Consider the following 24,037-nt stretch of genomic DNA (forward strand, 5'->3'; position numbering starts at 1 on the left):
GAAAAAGATTTTGTGTGATCGGGGCCTGAACATGCAGGAGGGTGAAAGGAGGGCAAGGAATAGAGTGAATTGGAGCGATGTGGTATACCGGGGTTGACGTGCTGTCAGTGGATTGAATCAGGGCATGTGAAGCGTCTGGGGTAAACCAGGGAAAGCTGTGTAGGTATGTATATTTGCGTGTGTGGACGTATGTATATACATGTGTATGGGGGGGGTTGGGCCATTTCTTTCGTCTGTTTCCTTGCGCTACCTCGCAAACGCGGGAGACAGCGACAAAGTATAATAAAAATAAAAATAATAATATATATATATATTTATATATATATATATATATATATATATATATATATATATATATATATATATATATATATATATACACACATAAACATATATTTATTTTGCTTTGTCGCTGTCTCCCGCATTAGCGAGGTAGCGCAAGGAAACAGATGAAAGAATGGCCCAACCCGCCCTCATACACATGTATATACATACACGTCCACACACAAATATACATGCCTATACATCTCAATGTACACATATATATACACACACAGACATATAAATATATACACATGTACATAATTCATACTGTCTGCCTTTATTTTTTCCCATCGCCACCCCGCCACACATGGAATACCAACCCCCTCCCCCCTCATGTGTACGAGGTAGCGCTAGGAAAAGACACCAAAGGCCCCATTCGTTCACACTCAGTCTCTAGCTGTCATGTAATAATGCACCGAAACCACAGCTCCCATTCCACATCCAGGCCCCACAGAATTTTCCATGGTTTACCCCAGACGCTTCACATGCCCTGGTTCAATCCATTGACAGCACGTCAACCCCGGTATACCACATCGTTCCAAATCACTCTATTCCTTGCACCCCTTTCACCCTCCTGCATGTTCAGGCACCGATCACTCAAAATCTTTTTCACTCCATCTTTCCACCTAGAATTTGGTCTCCCACTTCTCCTGGTTCCCTCCACCTCTGACACATATATCCTCTTTGTCAATCTTTCCTCACTCATTCTCTCCATGTGACCAAACCATTTCAAAACACCCTCTTCTGCTCTCTCAACCACACTCTTTTTATTTCCACACATCTCTCTCACCCTTACATATATATATATATATATATATATATATATATATATATATATATATATATATATATATATATATATATATTTTTTTTTTTTTTTTTTTTTTCATACTATTCGTCATTTCCCGCATTAGCGAGGTAGCGCTAAGAACAGAGGACTGGGCCTTTGAGGGAATATCCTCACCTGGCCCCCTTCTCTGTTCCTTCTTTTGGAAAAAAAAAAAAAAAAAAAAAAAAAAAAAAAAACGAGAGGGGAGGATTTCCAGCCCCCCGCTCCCTTCCCTTTTAGTCGCCTTCTACGACACGCAGGGAATACGTGGGAAGTATTCTTTCTCCCCTATCCCCAGGGATATATATATATATATATATATATATATATATATTTTTTTGCTTTGTCGCTGTCTCCCGCGTTTGCGAGGTAGCGCAAGGAAACAGACGAAAGAAATGGCCCAACCCACCCCCATACACATGTATATACATACATCCACACACGCAAATATACATACCTAAACAGCTTTCCATGGATATATATATATATATATATATATATATATATATATATATATATATCCCTGGGGATAGGGGATTAAGAATACTTCCCACGTATTCCCTGTGTGTCGTAGAAGGCGATTAAAAGGGGAGGGAGCAGGGGGCTGGAAATCCTCCCCTCTCTTTTTTTTTTTTTTTTTTTAATTTTCCAAAAGAAGGAACAGATGGGGCCAGGTGAGGATATTCAAAAAAAAGCCCAGTCCTCTGTTCTTAACGCTACCTCGCTAACGTGGGAAATGGCGAATAATTTAAAAGAAAATGTGTATGTGTAGGAAGAGAGGAAAGTGATTGGTTCTCAGTGAATGTAGGTTTGCGGCAGGGGTGTGTGATGTCTCCATGGTTGTTTAATTTGTTTATGGATGGGGTTGTTAGGGAGGTAAATGCAAGAGTTTTGGAAAGAGGGGCAAGTATGAAGTCTGTTGGGGATGAGAGAGCTTGGGAAGTGAGTCAGTTGTTGTTCGCTGATGATACAGCGCTGGTGGCTGATTCATGTGAGAAACTGCAGAAGCTGGTGACTGAGTTTGGTAAAGTGTGTGAAAGAAGAAAGTTAAGAGTAAATGTGAATAAGAGCAAGGTAATTAGGTACAGTAGGGTTGAGGGTCAAGTCAATTGGGAGGTAAGTTTGAATGGAGAAAAACTGGAGGAAGTAAAGTGTTTTAGATATCTGGGAGTGGATCTGGCAGCGGATGGAACCATGGAAGCGGAAGTGGATCATAGGGTGGGGGAGGGGGCGAAAATTCTGGGAGCCTTGAAGAATGTGTGGAAGTCGAGAACATTATCTCGGAAAGCAAAAATGGGTATGTTTGAAGGAATAGTGGTTCCAACAATGTTGTATGGTTGCGAGGCGTGGGCTATGGATAGAGTTGTGCGCAGGAGGATGGATGTGCTGGAAATGAGATGTTTGAGGACAATGTGTGGTGTGAGGTGGTTTGATCGAGAAAGTAACGTAAGGGTAAGAGAGATGTGTGGAAATAAAAAGAGCGTGGTTGAGAGAGCAGAAGAGGGTGTTTTGAAATGGTTTGGGCACATGGAGAGAATGAGTGAGGAAAGATTGACCAAGAGGATATATGTGTCGGAGGTGGAGGGAACGAGGAGAAGTGGGAGACCAAATTGGAGGTGGAAAGATGGAGTGAAAAAGATTTTGTGTGATCAGGGCCTGAACATGCAGGAGGGTGAAAGGAGGGCAAGGAATAGAGTGAATTGGATCGATGTGGTATACCGGGGTTGACGTGCTGTCAGTGGATTGAATCAGGGCATGTGAAGCGTCTGGGGTAAACCATGGAAAGTTGTGTAGGTATGTATATCTGTGTGTGTGGACGTATGTATATACATGTGTATGGGGGTGGGTTGGGCCATTTCTTTCTTCTGTTTCCTTGTGGTACCTCGCAAATGCAGGAGACAGTGACAAAGCAAAAAAAAAAAAAAATATATATATATATATATATATATATATATATATATATATATATACATATATATATATATATTTCTTTCGTCTGTTTCCTTGCGCTACCTCGCAAACGCGGGAGACAGCGACAAAGCAAAAAAAGAAAAAAAAAAAAGATATATGTGCGTGTGTGTGTGTGTGTATATGAGTGGATGGGCCATTCTTCGTCTGTTTCCTGGCACTACCACACTGACGCAGGAAACAGCAATTAAGTATAGTAAAATAAATAAACCAAGGAAAGTTTTGTGGGGCCTGGATGTGGAAATAGAGCTGTGGTGTCATCTCATTACACATGACAGCTAGAGACTGAGTGTGAACGAATGTGGCCTTTGTTGTCTTTTCCTGGTGCTACCTCGCCCGTGGGGGGAGGGGGGTGCTGTTTCATGTGTGGTGAGGTGGCAATAGGAATGGATGGGGGCAGCAAGTATGAGTGTGTACATGTGTATATATATGTATATGTCTGTGTATGTATATGTATGCATACGGTGAAATGTATAGGTATATATATGTGCATGTGTGGGCATTTATGTATATACATGTGTATGTGGGTGGGTTGGGCCATTCTTTCATCTGTTTCCTTGCGCTACCTTGCAAACATGGGAGACAGTGAATCAGTAAGTATAATAATAAAATAAATAAATATAAAGAATGGGTTTTGAGTTATATTGATGCTGAACAGAGATAGGGTCTTCATGCGACTATTCTGTAACAACTGTTAAAAATCATATACAATAAGGTGAAGTAGGTTGATAAAACATGAAAATCATCTCTAACAGAGAACACAAACAAGAATTCAGACATCCTCACCTTTTAGTCTGTTCCTCCATATAAGTCTTGCAACTCTTCATGGCAAATGTGCAGCCTAAGTGACGCCCCCATTTAAGAGGTTGAGCAAGGTGGTAATTGGCCCGATACCATCCTGTGTCTTCCATTAAAGCCAGTGTAATCCGTGAGTATGTAGGATTTTGTGTGTGTGTGCCAGTCATTGCTTCATTCTGAAAAATACGTAATTCTAATATTCCAGTAATGTGATTCTGACAAAGTTCTAGTAGCTTAAATCTTGTTTCCTGTCTTAATGAATAAACCATCAACCATAAACTTACATAAATTGATTTAAAATCTGTCCATATCTCACACTCACTTTCCTGTTGCATACACAGAAGAGAGGTTTATAAAATACTATCCAAAGGTTTCTTTCAGTCATTTCCACTATACTTTATTCTGATTCACTATGATGCTACCTCATGAAGGCCACAAAGGGAATTAACAGAATTAGAACATCAGTCAGTTAGTATGTTTATGGAAACGTGAAATGAACTTTTCTTTAAATCACTTCCTATCATCTAAAATATGCTCATAATCATAAGAAAGCTGAGAGTAAATGTGAATAAAAGCAAGGTTATTAGGTACAGTAGGGTTGAGGGACAAGTCAACTGGGAGGTAAGTTTGAATGGAGAAAAACTGGAGGAAGTGAATTTGGCAGTGGATGGAACCATGGAAGCGAAAGTGAATCATAGGGTGGGGGAGGGGGCAAAAGTTCTGGGAGTGTTGAAAAATGTGTGAAAGTCGAGAACGTTATCTTGCAAAGCAAAAATGGGTATGTTTGAAGGAATAGTGGTACCAACAATGTTATATAGTTGTGAGGCGTGGGCTATAGATACAGTTGTGAGGAGGAGGGTGGACGTGCTGGAAATGAGATGCTTGAGGACAATATGTGGTGTGAGGTGGTTTGATTGAATAAGTAATGAAAGGGTAAGAGAGATGTGCGGTAATAAAAAGAGTGTGGTTGAGAGAGTAGAAGAGGGTGTTTTGAAATGGTTTGGTCACATGGAGAGAATGAGTGAGGAAAGATTGACCAAGAGGATATATGTGTCAGAGGTAGAGGGAACGAGGAGAAGTGGGAGACTAAATTGGAGGTGGAAAGATGGAGTGAAAAAAATTTTGAGTGATTGGGGCCTGAACATGCAGGAGGGTGAAAGGAGGGCAAGGAATAGAGTGAATTGGATCGATGTGGTATACCGGGGTTGACATGCTGTCAGTGGATTGAATCAGGGCATGTGAAGCATCTGGGGTAAACCATGGAAAGCTGTGTAGGTATGTATATTTGCATGTGTGGACATGTATGTATATACATGTGTATGGGGGTGGGTTGGGCCATTTCTTTTGTCTGTTTCCTTGCGCTACCTCGCAAACGCGGGAGACAGCGACAAAGCAAAAAAAAAAAAAAATAAAAAAAATAAAAAAATAAAATAGTAAATATATATATATATTTTTTTTATTTTATTATACTTTGTCGCTGTCTCCCGCGTTTGCGAGGTAGCGCAAGGAAACAGACGAAAGAAATGGCCCAACCCCCCCCATACACATGTATATACATGCATCCACACACGCAAATATACATACCTACACAGCTTTCCATGGTTTACCCCAGACGCTTCACATGCCCTGATTCAATCCACTGACAGCACGTCAACCCCGGTATACCACATCACTCCAATTCACTCTATTCCTTGCCCTCCTTTCACCCTCCTGCATGTTCAGGCCCCGATCACACAAAATCTTTTTCACTCCATCTTTCCACCTCCAATTTGGTCTCCCTCTTCTCCTCGTTCCCTCCACCTCCGACACATATATCCTCTTGGTCAATCTTTCCTCACTCATTCTCTCCATGTGCCCAAACCACTTCAAAACACCCTCTTCTGCTCTCTCAACCACACTCTTTTTATTTCCACACATCTCTCTTACCCTTACGTTACTCACTCGATCAAACCACCTCACACCACACACTGTCCTCAAACATCTCATTTCCAGCACATCCATCCTCCTGCGCACAACTCTATCCATAGCCCACGCCTCGCAACCATACAACATTGTTGGAACCAATATTCCTTCAAACATACCCATTTTTGCTTTCCGAGATAATGTTCTCGACTTCCACACATTCTTCAAGGTCCCCAGAATTTTCGCCCCCTCCCCCACCCTATGATTCACTTCCGCTTACATGGTTCCATCCGCTGCCAAATCCACTCCCAGATATCTAAAACACTTTACTTCCTCCAGTTTTTCTCCATTCAAACTTACCTCCCAATTGACTTGACCCTCAACCCTACTGTACCTAATAACCTTGCTCTTATTCACATTTACTCTTAACTTTCTTCTTTCACACACTTTACCAAACTCAGTCACCAGCTTCTGCAGTTTCTCACATGAATCAGCCACCAGCGCTGTATCATCAGCGAACAACAACTGACTCACTTCCCAAGCTCTCTCATCCCCAACAGACTTCATACTTGCCCCTCTTTCCAAAACTCTTGCATTCACCTTCCTAACAACCCCATCCATAAACAAATTAAACAACCATGGAGACATCACACTCCCCTGCCACAAACCTACACTCTATGAGAACCAATCACTTTCCTCTCTTCCTACATGTACACATGCCTTACATCCTCGATAAAAACTTTTCACTGCTTCTAACAACTTGCCTCCCACACCATACATTCTTAGTACCTTCCACAGAGCATCTCTATCAACTCTATCATATGCCTTCTCCAGATCCATAAATGCTACAGACAAATCCATTTGCTTTTCTAAGTATTTCTCACATACATTCTTCAAAGCAAACACCTGATCCACACATCCTCTACCATGTCTGAAACCACACTGCTCTTCCCCAATCTGATGCTCTGTACATGCCTTCACCCTCTCAATCAATACCCTCCCATATAATTTACCAGGAATACTCAACAAACTTATACCTCTGTAATTTGAGCACTCACTCTTATCCCCTTTGCCTTTGTACAATGGCACTATGCACGCATTCCGCCAATCCTCAGGCACCTCACCATGAGTCATACATACATTAAATAACCTTATCAACCAGTCAACAATACAGTCACCCCCTTTTTTAATAAATTCCACTGTAATACCATCCAAACCTGCTGCCTTGCCGGCTTTCATCTTCCGCAAATCTTTTACTACCTCTTCTCTGTTTACCAAATCATTTTCCCTAACCCTCTCACTTTGCACACCACCTCGACCAAAACACCCTATATCTGCCACTCTATCATCAAACACATTCAACACACCTTCAAAATACTCACTCCATCTCCTTCTCACATCACCACTACTTGTTATCACCTCCCGATTAGCCCCCTTCACTGAAGTTCCCATTTGCTCCCTTCTCTTATGCACTTTATTTACCTCCTTCCAGAACATCTTTTTATTCTCCCTAAAATTTAATGATACTCTCTCACCCCAACTTTCATTTGCCCTCTTTTTCACCTGTTGTACCTTTCTCTTGACCTCCTATCTCTTTCTTTTATACATCTCCCACTCATTTGCATTATTTCCCTGCAAAAATCGTCCAAATGCCTCTCTCTTCTCTTTCACTAATAATCTTACTTCTTCATCCCACCACTCACTACTCTTTCTAATCTGTCCACCTCCCACGCTTCTCATGCCACAAGCATCTTTTGCGCAAGCCATCACTGCTTCCCTAAATACATCCCATTCCTCCCCCACTCCCCTTACCTCCTTTGTTGTCACCTTTTTCCATTCTGTACTCAGTCTCTCCTGGTACTTCCTCACACAAGTCTCCTTCCCAAGCTCACTTACCCACACCACCCTCTTCACCCCAACATTCTCTCTTCTTTTCTGATAACCCATACAAATCTTCACCTTTGCCTCCACAAGATAATGATCAGACATCCCTCCAGTTGCACCTCTCAGTACATTAACATCCAAAAGTCTCTCTTTCACGCGCCTGTCAATTAACACGTAATCCAATAATGCTCTCTGACCATCTCTCCTACTTACATACGTAAACTTATGTATATCTCGCTTTTTAAACCAGGTATTCCCAATCACCAGTCCTTTTGCAGCACATAAATCTACAAGCTCTTCACCATATGGCTATAATATGGCTATATCAAAAGTTATAAATCACTATAACTTACAACTTCTCATTTTTGTTATAAATTACTATAATTCATAACTTTTTTGTCCCTAATTATTCAATCACCTTATGCATCAGAGATCTCTTTAGCACATTTAATTTCACCTTCATATTTCTACTCTTCTCCACTCTTTGACTACAATTTCTATTCTCTTTCTATTTCTTTTTTTTTTTGCTTTGTCGCCGTCTCCCGCATTTGCGAGGTAGTGCAAGGAAAGAGACGAAAGAAATGGCCCAACCCACCCCCATACACATGTATATACATACACGTCCACACACGCAAATATACATACCTACACAGCTTCCCATGGTTTACCCCAGACCCGTCACATGCCCTGATTCAATCCACTGACAGCACGTCAACCCCGGTAAACCACATCGATCCAATTCACTCTATTCCTTGCCCTCCTTTCACCCTCCTGCATGTTCAGGCCCCAATCACACAAAATCTTTTTCGCTCCATCTTTCCACCTCCAATTTGGTCTCCCACTTCTCCTCGTTCCCTCCACCTCCGACACATATATCCTCTTGGTCAATCTTTCCTCACTCATTCCCTCCATATGCCCAAACCCTTTCAAAACACCCTCTTCAGCTCTCTCAACCACGCTCTTTTTATTCCCACACATCACTCTTACCCTTATGTTACTTACTCAATCAAACCACCTCACACCACACATTGTCCTCAAACATCTCATTTTTAGCACATCCACCCTCCTGCGCACAACTCTATCCATAGCCCACGCCTCGCAACCATACAACATTGTTGGAACCACTATTCCTGCAAACATACCCATTTTTGCTTTCCGAGATAATGTTCTCGACTTCCACACATTCTTCAAGGCTCCCAGAACTTTCGCCCCCTCCCCCACCCTATGATCCACTTCCGCTTCCATGGTTCCATCCGCTGCCAGATCCACTCCCAGATATCTAAAACACTTTACTTCCTCCAGTTTTTCTCCATTCAAACTTACCTCCCAATTGACTTGACCCTCAACCCTACTGTACCTAATAACCTTGCTCTTATTCACATTTACTCTTAACTTTCTTCTTTCACACACTTTACCAAACTCAGTCACCAGCTTCTGCAGTTTCTCACATGAATCAGCCACCAGCGCTGTATCATCAGCGAACAAAAACTGACTCACTTCCCAAACTCTCTCATCCTTATTTCTTATATCCACATCTCTATATGCTTCTCCTCTACCCCCTTCATGGGTCAATAATGAGTCACTATTCTCCACTTCTATTCTCTTTCTATTCATATAAGCTTATTTCTTATATCCACATCTCTATATGCTTCTCCTCTACCCCCTTCACATGGGTCAATAGAGTCACTATTCCCCACTTCTATTCTCTTTCTATCTATATAACCTTATTTCTTATATCCACATCTCTATATGCTTCTCCTCTACCCCCTTCATGGGTCAATAATGAGTCACTATTCCCCACTTCTTTTAAACATAAATAATTTCCTATTCTAAAGCCATCACAAACTTTCTCCTTGCCTCCATCATGAAGTGAATGGACATTCCATCCACCATTCTGCTCAATACAATCACATCCAACATACTCCTATCTCAAGGGTCTGTTAATTAGCACACTGTCCAATAATGCCTATTGAACCTGAATCCCACTCACCCATGCATACTTATGTATGCCCCTTTTTGGTAATCCAATTATTCCCAATCACCATTCCTCTTTCATCAAAAAACAAATTTTTCCTTATCTATTGGACATCTAAGTCCCTTTGCCTTAAAATTATATCCTAAATTTCCACATCACTCACTTTTACAAACAAATACCCTATCTCTTAGATCAAATCCCTTATATCAAAACTGCCACAGTACTCACTCAGCTCTTCCTAAAAAAACTCTCATGTTTTCTTCACTCCTCTCACTACTAGATGCATAAGCACTAACAATCACCCACCTCTGAGTTTAATTTCTTTCTAACCCACAACAATTCTGAACTTACTTCCATACACTCTTCATCAAAGCCCACCAGTTCCTTCTTCATCAAAAATGTCAACCCTTATTTTGCTCTTGTCCTCTCAGAAACCCCATTTTTTCACCTTAACATTCTTGAACCAGTATATCCCCTTCCTTAGTTTCACTTAGAGTGAAAACATTCAAGTTAATCTCATCAAATATTGCACCTATTTCTCCCTTATTTTCATGCTAGTTATAGGAAGACACATTCAGACATCCCAGCCTGAACCTCTGAGGCCAAATCATCTCTTTGCACTTTCTCCAATTCCTGTTTTTAGGAAATGATAGTACAAGAAGAATGGGGTTTCCAGCTCCCTGCTCCCACCTTCTGGCTGTGTCTCATGACATTTGCAAGATATATGAAATATATTCTTACTTCTATTTATTTATTCTATTTTGCTTCGTCGCTGTCTCCCGCGTTAGCGAGGTAGCGCAAGGAAACAGACGAAAGAATGGCCCAACCCGCCCACATACACATGTATATACATACACGTCCACACACGCAAATATACATACCAATACATCTCAATGTACACATAAATATACACACAGAGACATATACATATATACACATGTACATAATTCATACTGCCTGCCTTTATTTGTTCCCATCGCCACCTCGCCACACATGGAATAACAACCCCCTCCCCCCTCATGTGTGCGAGGTAGCGCTAGGAAAAGACACCAAAGGCCCCATTCGTTCACACCCAGTCTCTAGCTGTCATGTAATAATGCACCGAAACCACAGCTCCCATTCCACATCCAGGCCCCACACACTTTCCATGGTTTACTCCAGACGCTTCACATGCCCTGGTTCAATCCACTGACAGCACACTGACCCCGGTATACCGCATCGTTCCAATTCACTCTATTTCTTGCACGCCTTTCACCCTCCTGCATGTTCAGGCCCCGATCACTCAAAATCTTTTTCACTCCATCTTTCCACCTCCACTTTGGTCTCCCTCTTCTCCTCGTTCCCTCCACCTCTGACACATATATCCTCTTGGTCAATCTTTCCTCACTCATTCTCTCCATGTGACCAAACCATTTCAAAACACCCTCTTCTGCTCTCTCAACCACGCTCTTTTTATTTCCACACATCTCTCTTACCCTATTATTACTTACTCGATCAAACCACCTCACACCACATATTGTCCTCAAACATCTCATTTCCAGCACATCCATCCTCCTGTGCACAACTCTATCCATAGCCCACGCCTCGCAACCATACAACATTGTTGGAACCACTATTCCTTCAAACATACCCATTTTTGCTTTCCGAGATAATGTTCTCGACTTCCAAACATTCTTCAAGGCTCCCAGAATTTTCGCCCCCTCCCCCACTCTATGATTCACTTCCGCTTCCATGGTTCCATCCGCTGCCAGATCCACTCCCAGACATCTAAAACACTTTACTTCCTCCAGTTTTTCTCCATTCAAACTTACCTTCCAATTGACTTGACCCTCAACCCTACTGTACCTAATAACCTTGCTCTTATTCACATTTACTCTTAACTTTCTTCTTTCACACACTTTACCAAACTCAGTCACCAGCTTCTGCAGTTTCTTACATGAATCAGCCACCAGTGCTGTATCATCAGCGAACAACAACTGACTCACTTCCCAAGCTCTCTCATACACCACAGACTGCATACTTGCCCCTCTCTCCAAAACTCTTGCATTTACCTCCCTAACAACCCCATCCATAAACAAATTAAACAACCATGGAGACATCACACACCCCTGCCGCAAACCTACATTCACTGAGAACCAATCACTTTCCTCTCTTCCTACATGTACACATGCCTTACATCCTCGATAAAAACTTTTCACTGCTTCTAACAACTTGCCTCCCACACCATATATTCTTAATACCTTCCACAGAGCATCTCTATCAACTCTATCATATGCCTTCTCCAGATCCATAAATGCTACAGACAAATCCATTTGCTTTTCTAAGTATTTCTCACATACATTCTTCAAAGCAAACGCCTGATTCACACATCCTCTACCACTTCTGAAACCACACTGCTCTTCCCCAATCTGATGCTCTGTACATGCCTTCACCCTCTCAATCAAACTCTCCCATATAATTTCCCAGGAATACTCAACAAACTTACACCTCTGTAATTTGAGCACTCACTCTTATCCCCTTTGCCTTTGTACAATGGCACTATGCACGCATTCCACCAATCCTCAGGCACCTCACCATGAGTCATACATACATTAAATAACCTTACCAACCAGTCAACAATACAGTCATCCCCTTTTTTAATTCCACTGCAATACCATCCAAACCTGCCGCCTTGCCGGCTTTCATCTTCCGTAAAGCTTTTACTACCTCTTCTCTATCTACCAAATCATTTTCCCTAACCCTCTCACTTTGCACACCACCTCGACCAAAACACCTTATACCTGCCACTCTATCATCAAACACATTCAACAAACCTTCAAAATACTCACTCCATCTCCTTCTCACATCACCACTACTTGTTATCACCTCCCCATTAGCCCCCTTCACTGAAGTTCCCATTTGCTCCCTTGTCTTACGCACTTTATTTACCTCCTTCCAAAACATCTTTTTATTCTCCCTAAAATTTAATGATACTCTCTCACCCCAACTCTCATTTGCCCTCTTTTTCACCTCTTGCACCTTTCTCTTTACCTCCTGCCTCTTTCTTTTATACCTCTCCCACTCATTTGCATTTTTTCCCTGCAAAAATCGTCCAAATGCCTCTCTCTTCTCTTTCACTAATAAACTTATTTCTTCATCCAACCACTCACTACCTTTTCTAATCAACCCACCTCCCACGCTTCTCATGCCACAAGCATCTTTTGCGCAAGCCATCACTGCTTCCCTAAATACATCCCATTCCTCCCCCACTCCCCTTACCTCCTTTGTTCTCACCTTTTTCCATTCTGTACTCAGTCTCTCCTGGTACTTCCTCACACAAGTCTCCTTCCCAAGCTCACTTACTCTCACCACTCTCTTCACCCCAACATTCTCTCTTCTTTTCTGAAAACCCCCACAAATCTTCACCTTCGCCTCCACAAGATAATGATCAGACATCCCTCCAGTTGCACCTCTCAGCACATTAACATCCAAAAGTCTCTCTTTCGTGCGTCTATCAATTAACACGTAATCCAATAATGCTCTCTGGCCATCTCTCCTACTTACATACGTATACTTATGTATATCTCGCTTTTTAAACCAGGTATTGCCAATCATCAGTCCTTTTTCAGCACATAAATCTACAAGCTCTTCTCTATTTCCATTTACAACACTGAACACTCCATGTACACCAATTATTCCCTCAACTGCCACATTACTCACCTTTGCATTCAAATCACCCATCACTATAACCCGGTCTTGTGCATCAAAACCACTAACACACTCATTCAGCTGCTCCTAAAACACCTGCCTCTCATGATCTTTCTTCTCATGCCCAGGTGAATATGCACCAATAATCACCCATTTCTCTCCATCAACTTTCAGTTTTACCCATATCAATCTAGAATTTACTTTCTTACACTCTATCACATACTCCCACAACTCCTGATTCAGGAGTAGTGCTACTCCTTCCCTTGCTCTTGTCCTCTCACTTACCTCTGACTTTACTCACAAGACATTCCCAAACCATTCTTCCCCTTTACCCTTTAGCTTCGTTTCACTCAGAGCCAAAACATCCAAGTTCCTTTCCTCAAACATACTACCTATCTCTCCTTTTTTCTCATCTTGGTTACATCCACACACATTTAGACACCCCAATCTGAGCCTTCGAGGAGGATGAGCACTCCTCGCGTGACTCCTTCTTCTGTTTCCCCTTTTAGAAAGTTAAAATACAAGGAGGGGAGGGTTTCTGGCCCCCCGCTCCCGTCCCCTTTAGTCGCCTTCTACGACACATGAGGAATGCATGGGAAGTATTCTTTCTCCCCTATCCCCAGGGATTCTTACTTCTATATCCCCTAAATCCTTACCATTATCCTTATGCTCACTTACTGCAACCAAATTAGCAGTGGCTATCAAGATATGTTATGCATGCACTTTCCAAAAATTCAATGCTGATCAATTGGATGGCAGACGAGCAGCTCAGCACATGGTACAAAAGCATCAAGTTAAGGATCTAAGAAGAGCCAAGTACAAACTGTTTTTTGCCTGCAAATTTTTTAGAATTTCCTTATCTACTCTGGGGTTTCAATCTTTTGCTTTTTAAAGAAATAAGAGTTATACATGACTGCCTATTCATTATAATGGTATTTACTATAGTTCTATTATCACTGTTAATAATTTAATATTACCAATCTATTATCTTTAACCCTATCTGCCCTTCCATATTGGGTGGATCAAGTGTGTACAGCCTTCCATCTTCTTCACACATCCCTGTGTTAATTGTGATATTCAAGGTGTGACTGGAGACATTAATCTTGCATGACAAATCAGCTTGATGGGCAAAGTGAAAAATGAGGAAGTACTACATCTGTGTCTAAGCCTAGGTATGCTACAAACAGTATGCTTAAACAATCACTGTGAACTTTAGACTTGGTCTCTACAAGTTTTGAGGGCACCCAGAGGAGACTACCAAAGTATAAGGAAATAATACATTTATGTCTCTGAACTAGACACTACTGTGATAAAACATCTACAATGTGGTTCTCAATTTCAATCTTTCAGGATACTATCACTCAATAAATTGCAAAGGTTTCAACAAATAATCTCCATTCTCCCTGAAACAAATCTAGAGTTTAACAACAAAATCCAAACTTTAACATAAAATTTTCAATTTCATGAAATGAATCTTACCTCAAATACTCTCTTTTCCCAGTGAGTGAGAGCAGTACCTTCATGGCCCTGATCTTCCAATTCAGCACCTTCTAATTCTGGGCAGTTGAAATGATTTCGTACCTAGTGTCAGAATTGGAAGCAAATTTAGAGACAATGAGTATTCAGGAAACAAGGTGGAAAGAATTCAAGAAGGAGAGTTTACATTGAGAGTGTATGACAGTACAATTAAAGGGGTTGATGTGAGAGGCAGATTACCTGAGACATGGGGAAATGGAGAGGAAGAGTACAGGAGGAAGATAGATGGTGGAAGAATGAAAGGGATGGTATACATGAAATAGCATGTAATGGCAGGGATAAGTGGAGACTTTTGCTGTGGCCACCCCCTTGATTGGAGTTTCCGGAGGAAATGAGCATCAGAGATACAGAGAGAGAGAGACAACTGAAAAGTATAGGTAAAAAAGACAGGATGCTTTGGGGGCAAACCTTTAATAAAGGAGGTGACTGTTAGCTCGAAACTCCAGTAACAGTCAAGTAACCATGTTAGTGAAGATTAAGATATCAGCATCTAGGATTAAGCTTAGTATCTCCAATTCTTATTCTACCAAGCTAATCATTGGTGGACATATGAAATGCTTGTTTTGCCTGTTTATAAGATCCAGCATTTTACACAAGTAATTTTCATTAACTCAATCATTTTTCAGCAATGGAATTGCTAGTGGTGTCAAATCCCACAAAAAATGATAAAAAAAAGTCTGAAGTATGGCATGAATCTCCCTACTTTAAAAACAGGAACAAATTCAAAAATTTTTAATAAAACAATTGAGAGCATCTTCCAAATGTGTTACATACTTTTCAACCAGCTCACTTAACCTCCAATTATGAATATTCTTTAAGTATGGCACTAAACAGATTTTGCAAAATACTGTAGAGGAAGGTTTTCAACATAATGGTCATTGAGATAAAATATACTAGAGAAACGACATATCATTACAGATCCTAGCAAAACCTTAAATAAATCAATCCTCCACTTTATTATTTCAACTTCGTGATAAGGAATCAAAACCTATACCTGCAGTATTTCAAGTTTCATCTTTATCAACCTTATTCTTTCTAATATCACAGCTGCTTTTACACATGATGACTAAATTCCTCATAGTTCTATAACTGACCTCTGAATTATCTAACATTTGATAATTCAGTCACTGTTCTACTATTTCTGTCTACATTTATCAGATATTCATTTTCTAAGAATAAAATTGTGTTTTCTTTTATCGCAAAAAAAAAAATACAGTATACCAAAACTGTATAACTATACTAGCACCTTTTTTCTGTGCATATGAAAAGAAAAATCCTATAATCACCTCTTCTCTCACTCTTGGTGTGACAACCATGTTTATTTCTTTTAATGTGACTCCACCTCGAACTTCCCATTTGGGCCTTAATATGCGTTTGATGACCCGGTCACTCCACTGTCTTGCCTGCAAACTGGAAAGACAGTTTCATAATATAAATAATTCATCAGTAACAATATAAAAAGTGAAGCTACATTTCTGTAGTAATGTCATTTGAATCTATGACACTAAGTTTATGAGCAATATCATTAGCTGATGTTATAGCAATCAAGAGAACAACCATTGATATGGCTTTGGTTTACTACCAAATAAACTGAATGAATTTGTATATCAGCATCTAAATTGGGAAATACCTATATTTAAAGATTAAAACTTACACTTCATTCAGCATGGGTTTGCCATTTTCTGTTCTGTTTGTAAGAGGATTCCCATCATCATCTCGATAGAATGCATAGAGAGAAATAGAAAAGCCCAAAGCATGGAGAATTTCATGCTTGACTGTTGATATAAGAGTCTCCAGCTCTTGAACTTTTGTGCTGATGGCACCTGGACAAAGGTTGGCATGACCAGCAATCGGCCTGAAATTCCATAATTCAGTATTAACCAAAAGGTCTTTCATTCTCACTGATTTTCTATGAGGGAAAACTTGCACTACCTTACCAAAACTAACATCAAAGGTATTACTACTCTGTCTGTTATTTAGAAGTCAAAAATACATATACATCCTAATTAGCCATGCGAGTACTTTCATAGGGGCTAATTTAACCAGGATTCCCAACCAAATAACCATAGGCTGTTTAACTTGGATTACTGGTCATGTAACAAGGAGTCATATGACCAAGACCCAGCTGAAAAACAATTGGCTACTTTATCAGGGACTGTGCTTGATTTTTCTTTAATCTTAATATGTACTATATATGCATTATATTACCATGTAAATATTCATAATTTTACTGTACTTGCATATGATCTCACCATGTGAATAGGTTTACTTTTATTAATGCATAATAGCAATATGACTTTGATATCTGGTAACTTAAAAAAGTGCATATTTTTTCATTTACGACATGGCACTCCTAATGAGGTACATGAATATTTCAAAGAGTTTTATCATCACACCAGCCAATGCTGCAATATCAGTCTATCATAGTTTACAATTTAGTTTCTTTCAATCTTTAAGGTGGTTTCCCTTTTCCCTTGTGGCACTGACAAACCAATGCAGGCACTGTAGATGCTATGCCTTTGGTGGTTTCTTCACATGTAGCTTGTTCTGCTTTCTCTTCTTGCTTGACAGACTAACTACTGTGATAGTGCATCCTTAGGATGACCTCTCTTTGGTCTGCATGCCAGAGGCAGTGATACTTTGCTCAGGTAAATGGAAGCAGTACTGATACTGGCAGTAGGCTCAAAGACCACAGCTTCACCACTCAGGACAAGATATCTACTTGCAAGTAAAGCAGAGCACCAGCAGCATTCATTCCCTGGGTCTGGTAGAAAATCCGTGAAATGGTAGAAAGGTGAGTGTCAGCAGTAGGAACTGGATGGGTGATGTTGTTAGCAACAAGGTGATGGTGTCAACAACAGTAGGAACTAGAGGGGTGGCGTCAATAGCAGTAGTGAGGATGGTATCAACAGCAGCAGGAACCAGAAGATGGTGTAAGCAGCAGCAGGAACCAGAAGGGTGGTGTTGGTAGCAGCAGGAGCCAGAAGGGTGGTGTTGGTAGCTGCAGGAACCAGAGGGATGGTGATGGTAGCAGCAGGAACCAAAAGGGTGGTGTCAACAGCAGCATGAACCAAAAGGGTGGAATTGGTATCTGCAGGAACCAGAAGTGTGGTGTCAGCAGCAGCAATAACCAGAAAGGTGGTACTGGCAGCAGCAGGAACCAGAAGGTGTTGCCAGCAGCAGGAGGAACCAGACAGGTGTTGCCAGCAGCATGGAGAACCAGACAGGTGGTGTTAGCAGCAGCAAAAAACAGAGGGGTAGTTGTCAGCAGAATTAGGAACCAGAGGGGTAGTGTCAGCAGAATTAGGAACCAGAGGGGTCGTGTCAGCAACAGCAGGAACCAAGGGGGTGGTGTTGGCAGAAGGAGCTAAATGGGTGGTACTTACAGCAGTAGCGGGAATCAGAGGGGTGGTGTCAGCAACAGCAGGAACCATAGGGTTGGTTTTAGCAACAGTAGAAACAAAAGGGATGGTGACAGCAGCAGCAGGAACCACAGGGTTGGTATCAGCAACAGTAGGAATGAGGGGTGTTGTCACCAGCAGCAGCAGTCATAAGAATGGTGTTGGCAGCAGTAGGAAACACAGGGGGGTGTTGTCAGCAGAAGGAGCCAGAGAGGTGGTGTAGGCAACAGCAATGAACTCATTACCCTCATCAATGACAATCTCTACCACAGTTGTAGACTCCCCGTTGCTATAATTTCAAAATCTGTTAAAGTTTTATGAGTCTCTTGTTGAATGCATGTATGCCATCTTCAGCAGCAAGAGAGGCAAGCTGCGAGTCTAGCACTAAGGCATTCCTGAGCTTCTCTCCCTCAAAAAGATTACAGCACATGATCACAGTGAGAACAGTGTGAGGCTACAGTGATAAACTGGTGGCTGAAGCTGCCTTGAACACATAGCGTGACTCCAGAAACATTCTCTCTCCATTACAAATGAAAGCCAATGGCACCGACTTTAAAAAAGAGTTTACAAGAAAGGTACTGGAAAAGAAGTTACATGTATATGACGTAGTAATGACTTGTACATGATGCATGGTGATGGTGAACTGGCACTCTTATCTGCTGGCTCCTGGCCCTGGTTAAATAACCTATGTTTATTTGGCTGGGATTCTCAGTTAATAACCACTTTGGAGTAATTTCCTCTTTCTATGGGTTTTTTGATTCTCTAAATTACCTATCAATATAGATACACCCAAGCAAACTCATTCAGGATCATTCTTAAAATAGAAGTCTAGATCTAGGGGGTAAATGTCTCCCACATATGACTTAATAATTATACAATACTTATATGATGCTCTTGGGATAAAGGATGCAAAAGTATCCTAAGTCATGCACCGAAAAGAGTGAGATACATTGTATATATGTATGAACAGAGTCATAGGAGCACTACAGTCAAAGATATGTATATCTATGCTACAGGGATAGGGGCTACCAAATTTTAAAACAATCTGCTTCCATGTAAACAACTAGTTCTGGACATTGGTTCTCCTGAACAGTCAGAACACATATGTTATCATGCCCTATTTGTGATGCAACTGATCTGCAATTCACAAAAAAAATTATAAGAGATTATGTAACATTATATATCTCATGAAATCTAACCAAACTTAAGCTAATCAAATTGTTCTTCATATTTAAAAGCCTACTTTGAGAGAACTTTACGTTGTTCCTTCATTGAGCAATATCACCTTTGGTAAAAGAAAAAAACAACTGCTGTCAACATAATCCCCTAAGAAACTTCATGTTTGGTGATACAGGCCATCTGGCACCAGTGCAAAAGACTGTCACCACAAAAAACAGGGGATATATAAAAAACAATTGGTGTAAAAAAACAGGATAAATATACACAATTGGTGTGAAAAAAGGAAAATATAAAACAATTGGTGCAATAATCATCTTGATCTTATTCCCATTCTATTTCATGAGATATGAAATTTCACTAATGAGTCAGTGTGAGTGATAAACAGAATAGTGCACTGGATTAAGAGCTGTGCTGTGAAGAGCTGTGCTGTTAATTTTACCAACTGTACTGTTGTTGAAACTGGGGTAGATCTGATAAAACTAGAAACATGAATGAGGTGGTCAATAATAGGCATCTACTGACAATGAACCATATCTATTTCATTTATCATACTTTATCACTATCTCCTGCGTTAGCAAGGTAAAGCAAGGAAACAGACGAAAGAATGGCCCAACCCACCCACATACACATGCTTATACATACATATCCACACACACACCTATACATACCTATACAACTCTATACATACACAGGCATATACATATATACACATGTACATAATTCATACTTGCTGCCTTTATTCATTCCCGTCGCCACCCCACCACACATGAAATGACAACCCCCTCCCCCTGCATGCGCGTAAGGTAGCACTAGGAAAAGCAATAAAGGCCACATTCGTTCACATTCATCCTCTAGCTGTCATACATAATGCACTGAAACCACAGCTCCCTTTCCACATCCAGGCCCCACAAAACTTTCCATGGTTTACCCCAGACGCTTCACATGCCCTGGTTCAATCCACTGACAGCACGTCGACCCTGGCACACCACATCGTTCCAATTCAGTCTATTCCTTGCACGCCTTTCACCCTCCTGTATGTTCAGGCCCCGATCGCTCAAAATCTTTTTCACTCCATCTTTCCACCTCATCTTTGGTCTCCCACTTCTCCTTGTTCCCTCCACCTCTGACACATATATCCTCTATGTCAATCTTTCCTCACTCATTCTCTCCATATGACCAAGCCATTTCAAAACACCCTCTTCTGCTCTCACAACCACACTCTTTTTACTACCACACATCTCTCTTACCCTTTCATTACTTACTCAATCAAACCACCTCACACCACATGTCCTCAAACATCTCATTTCCAACACATCTACCCTCTTCCACACAACCCTATCTATAGCCAACACCTCGCAATCATATAACATTGTTGGAACCACTATTCCTTCAAACATACCCATTTTTGCTTTCCGAGATAATGTTCTCACCTTTCACACATTTTTCAACACTCCAAGAACTTTCGCCCCCTCCCACCCCCTGTGACTCACTTCCGCTTCCATCCGCTGCCAAATCCACTCCCAGATATCTAAAACACTTCACTTCCTCCAGTTTTTCTCATTCAAACTTACCTCCCAATTGAATTGTCTCTAAACCCTACCATACCTAATAACCTTGCTCTTATTCACATTTACTCTCAACTTTCTTCTTTCACACACTTTACCAAACTCAGTCACCAGCTTCTGCAGTTTCTCATCCGAATCACCCACCAGCACTGTATCATCAGCGAACAACAACTGGCTCACTTCCCAAGCCCTCTCATCCACGACAGATAGCATACTTGCCCCTCTCTCCAAAACTCTTGCATTCACCTCCCTAACAATCCCATCTATAAACAAATTAAACAACCATGGAGACATCACACACCCCTGCTGCAAACCTACATTCACTGAGAAACAATCACTTTCCTCTCTTCCTACTCGTACACATACCTTACGTCCTCGATAAAAACTTTTCACTGCTTCTAACAACTTGCCTCCCACACCATATATTCTTAATACCTTCCACAGAGCATCTCTATCAACTCTATCATATGCCTTATACAGATCCATAGATGCTACATACAAATCCATTTGCTTTTCTAAGTATTTCTCACATACATTCTTCAAAGCAAACACCTGATCCACACATCCTCTACAACTTCTGAAATCACACTGCTCTTCCCCAATCTGATGCTCTGTACATGCTGAAACCCTCTCAATCAATACTTTCCCATATAATTTCCCAGGAATACTCAACAAACTTATACCTCTGTAATTTGAGCACTCACTTTTATCCCCTTTGCCTTTGTACAATGGCATTCTGCCAATCCTCAGGCATCTCACCATGAGTCATACATACATACATTAAATATCCTTACCAACCAGTCAACAACACAGTCACCCCCTTTTTTAATAAATTCCACTGCAATACCATCCAAACCCGCTGCCTTACCGGCTTTCATCTTCCGCAAGCTTTTACTACCTCTTCTCTCTTTACCAAATCATTCTCCCTAACCCTCTCACTTCGCACAACACCTCGACCAAAACACCTTATATCTGCCACTCTATCATCTAACATATTCAACAAACCTTCAAAATACTCACTCCATCTCTTTCTCACATCACCACTACTTGTTATTACCTCCCCATTAGCCCCATTTCACCGATGTTCCCATTTGTTCTCTTGTCTTACGCACTTTATTTACCTCCTTCCAAAACATCTTTTTATTCTCCCTAAAATTTAATGATACTCACTCACCCCAACTCTCATTTGCCTTCTTTTTCACCTCTTGCACCTTTCTCTTGACTTCCTGCCTCTATGTTTCATACATCTCCCAGTCAATTGCACTATTTCCCTGCAAAATCATCCAAATGCATCTCTCTTCTCTTTCGCTAATAATCTTACTTCTTCATCCCACCACTCACTACCCTTTCTAATCTGCCAACCTCCCACGCTTCTCATGCCACAAGCATCTTTTGCGCAAGCCATCACTGCATCCCTACATACATCCCATTCCTCCCCCACTCCCCTTACGCCCTTTGCTCTCACCTTTTTCCATTCTGTACTCAGTCTCTCCTGGTACTTCCTCACACAAGTCTCCTTCCCAAGCTCACTTACTCACACCACCCCAACATTCTCTCTTCTTTTCTGAAAACCTCTACAAATGTTCACCTTCGCCTCCACAAGATAATGATCAGACATTCCTCCAGTTACACCTCTCAGCACATTAACATCCAAAAGTCTCTCTTTCACGCGCCTATCAATTAACTCGTAATCCAATAACGCTCCCTGGCCATCTCTCCTACTTACATATGTATACTTATATATATCTCTCTTTTTAAACCAGGTATTCCCAATTACCAGTCCTTTTTCAGCACACAATTCTACAAGCTCTTCACCATTTCCATTTACAACACTGAACACCCTATGTACACCAATTATTCCCTCAACTACCAACATTACTCACCTTTGCAATCAAATCACCCATCATTATAGCCCGGTCTCATGCATCAAAACTACTGACACACTCACTTAGCTGCTCCCAAAACACTTGCCTCTCATGATTGTTCTTCTCATGCCCAGGTGCATAGGCACCAATAATCACCCATCTCTCACCCATATCAATCTAGAGTTTACTTTCTTACATGCTATCACATACTCCCACCACTCATGTTTCAGGAGTAGTGCTACTCCTTCCCTTGCTCTTGTCTTCTTACCAACCCCTGACTTTATTCCCAAAACATTCCCAAACCACTTTTCCCCTTTACCCTTGAGCTTTGTTTCACTCAGAGCCAAAACATCTAGGTTCCTTTCCTCAAACATACTACCTATCTCTCCTTTTATTCTTATCTTGGTTACATCCACACAAATGCACCAATACAGCAAAAATCCTCTTGTCACTTGTTTGAATCATTGCAATCATAACTGCACACCAATATACTTTTAGATATGGTAAAGTACTGAGCTGCTAGTGAGGGATCTTAATCATAAAGACATAGACTCAGGAAATTTAGATGCTCATGGTTACAGGGAGTAACAAGCTTTTAGTGTATACAGGAAACGTTCAAACACCAACATGTCAAGGAGCACATCAGAATAAGATCTGAGACACCATCATTATCAGATCTAACCTTCACTCATACTAGCATGGATATTGAGAACATTATATATATATACACCAGCTGAAAGAAGTGAGCATATAATGTTTATATATGAATATGTGGTAAAAGAGCAGAGGTGAGACAGGATATAAAGAGAAGATACAATCATGCAAACTAAAGTTTCCTCAATCATTTCTATGGTAATGTAGATTGGGAAATGAAGTTCAAAAGCTAGTAACCATGGCTTTGTGGGGGGGAGGTGAAATTCCAATGGAGTACAGGCATGGGTTCCTCAAACCTTAAATACAGACGAAATGGTATGAAACAGGAAGAAATGGTTTAATAAAAGATGTCATAAAGCAAAGGAGCTTTGAGATATACATGGCACTCTAGCCAGCCAGCATTTACACAGCAGAAGAAAGCATGTTACAAATATAGGTAGATAAGAAAGGAGAAAAAAATAAAGTTTGCA

The 24,037-nt window shown here is 40.9% G+C and overlaps 1 protein-coding gene across 4 annotated transcripts in view; it reads right to left on the bottom strand.

Moving 5' to 3' along the window:
• Positions 1–24,037, bottom strand: part of Invadolysin (leishmanolysin-like peptidase, invadolysin) — a 228,913-nt gene that overhangs the window by 22,599 nt on the left and 182,277 nt on the right. For all 4 annotated transcript variants that reach the window (XM_071663501.1, XM_071663504.1, XM_071663503.1 and 1 more), the window contains 4 exons: positions 16,558–16,758; positions 16,190–16,313; positions 14,847–14,948; positions 3,908–4,095 (listed from right to left, as the gene is read on the bottom strand). In XM_071663501.1, the coding sequence (XP_071519602.1) occupies positions 3,908–4,095; positions 14,847–14,948; positions 16,190–16,313; positions 16,558–16,758 (615 nt within the window). The remainder of the gene's footprint in view (positions 1–3,907; positions 4,096–14,846; positions 14,949–16,189; positions 16,314–16,557; positions 16,759–24,037) is intronic.

This window comes from Panulirus ornatus, chromosome 7, assembly GCF_036320965.1.
Source record: "Panulirus ornatus isolate Po-2019 chromosome 7, ASM3632096v1, whole genome shotgun sequence".
NCBI classification, from domain to species: Eukaryota; Metazoa; Arthropoda; class Malacostraca; order Decapoda; family Palinuridae; genus Panulirus; species Panulirus ornatus.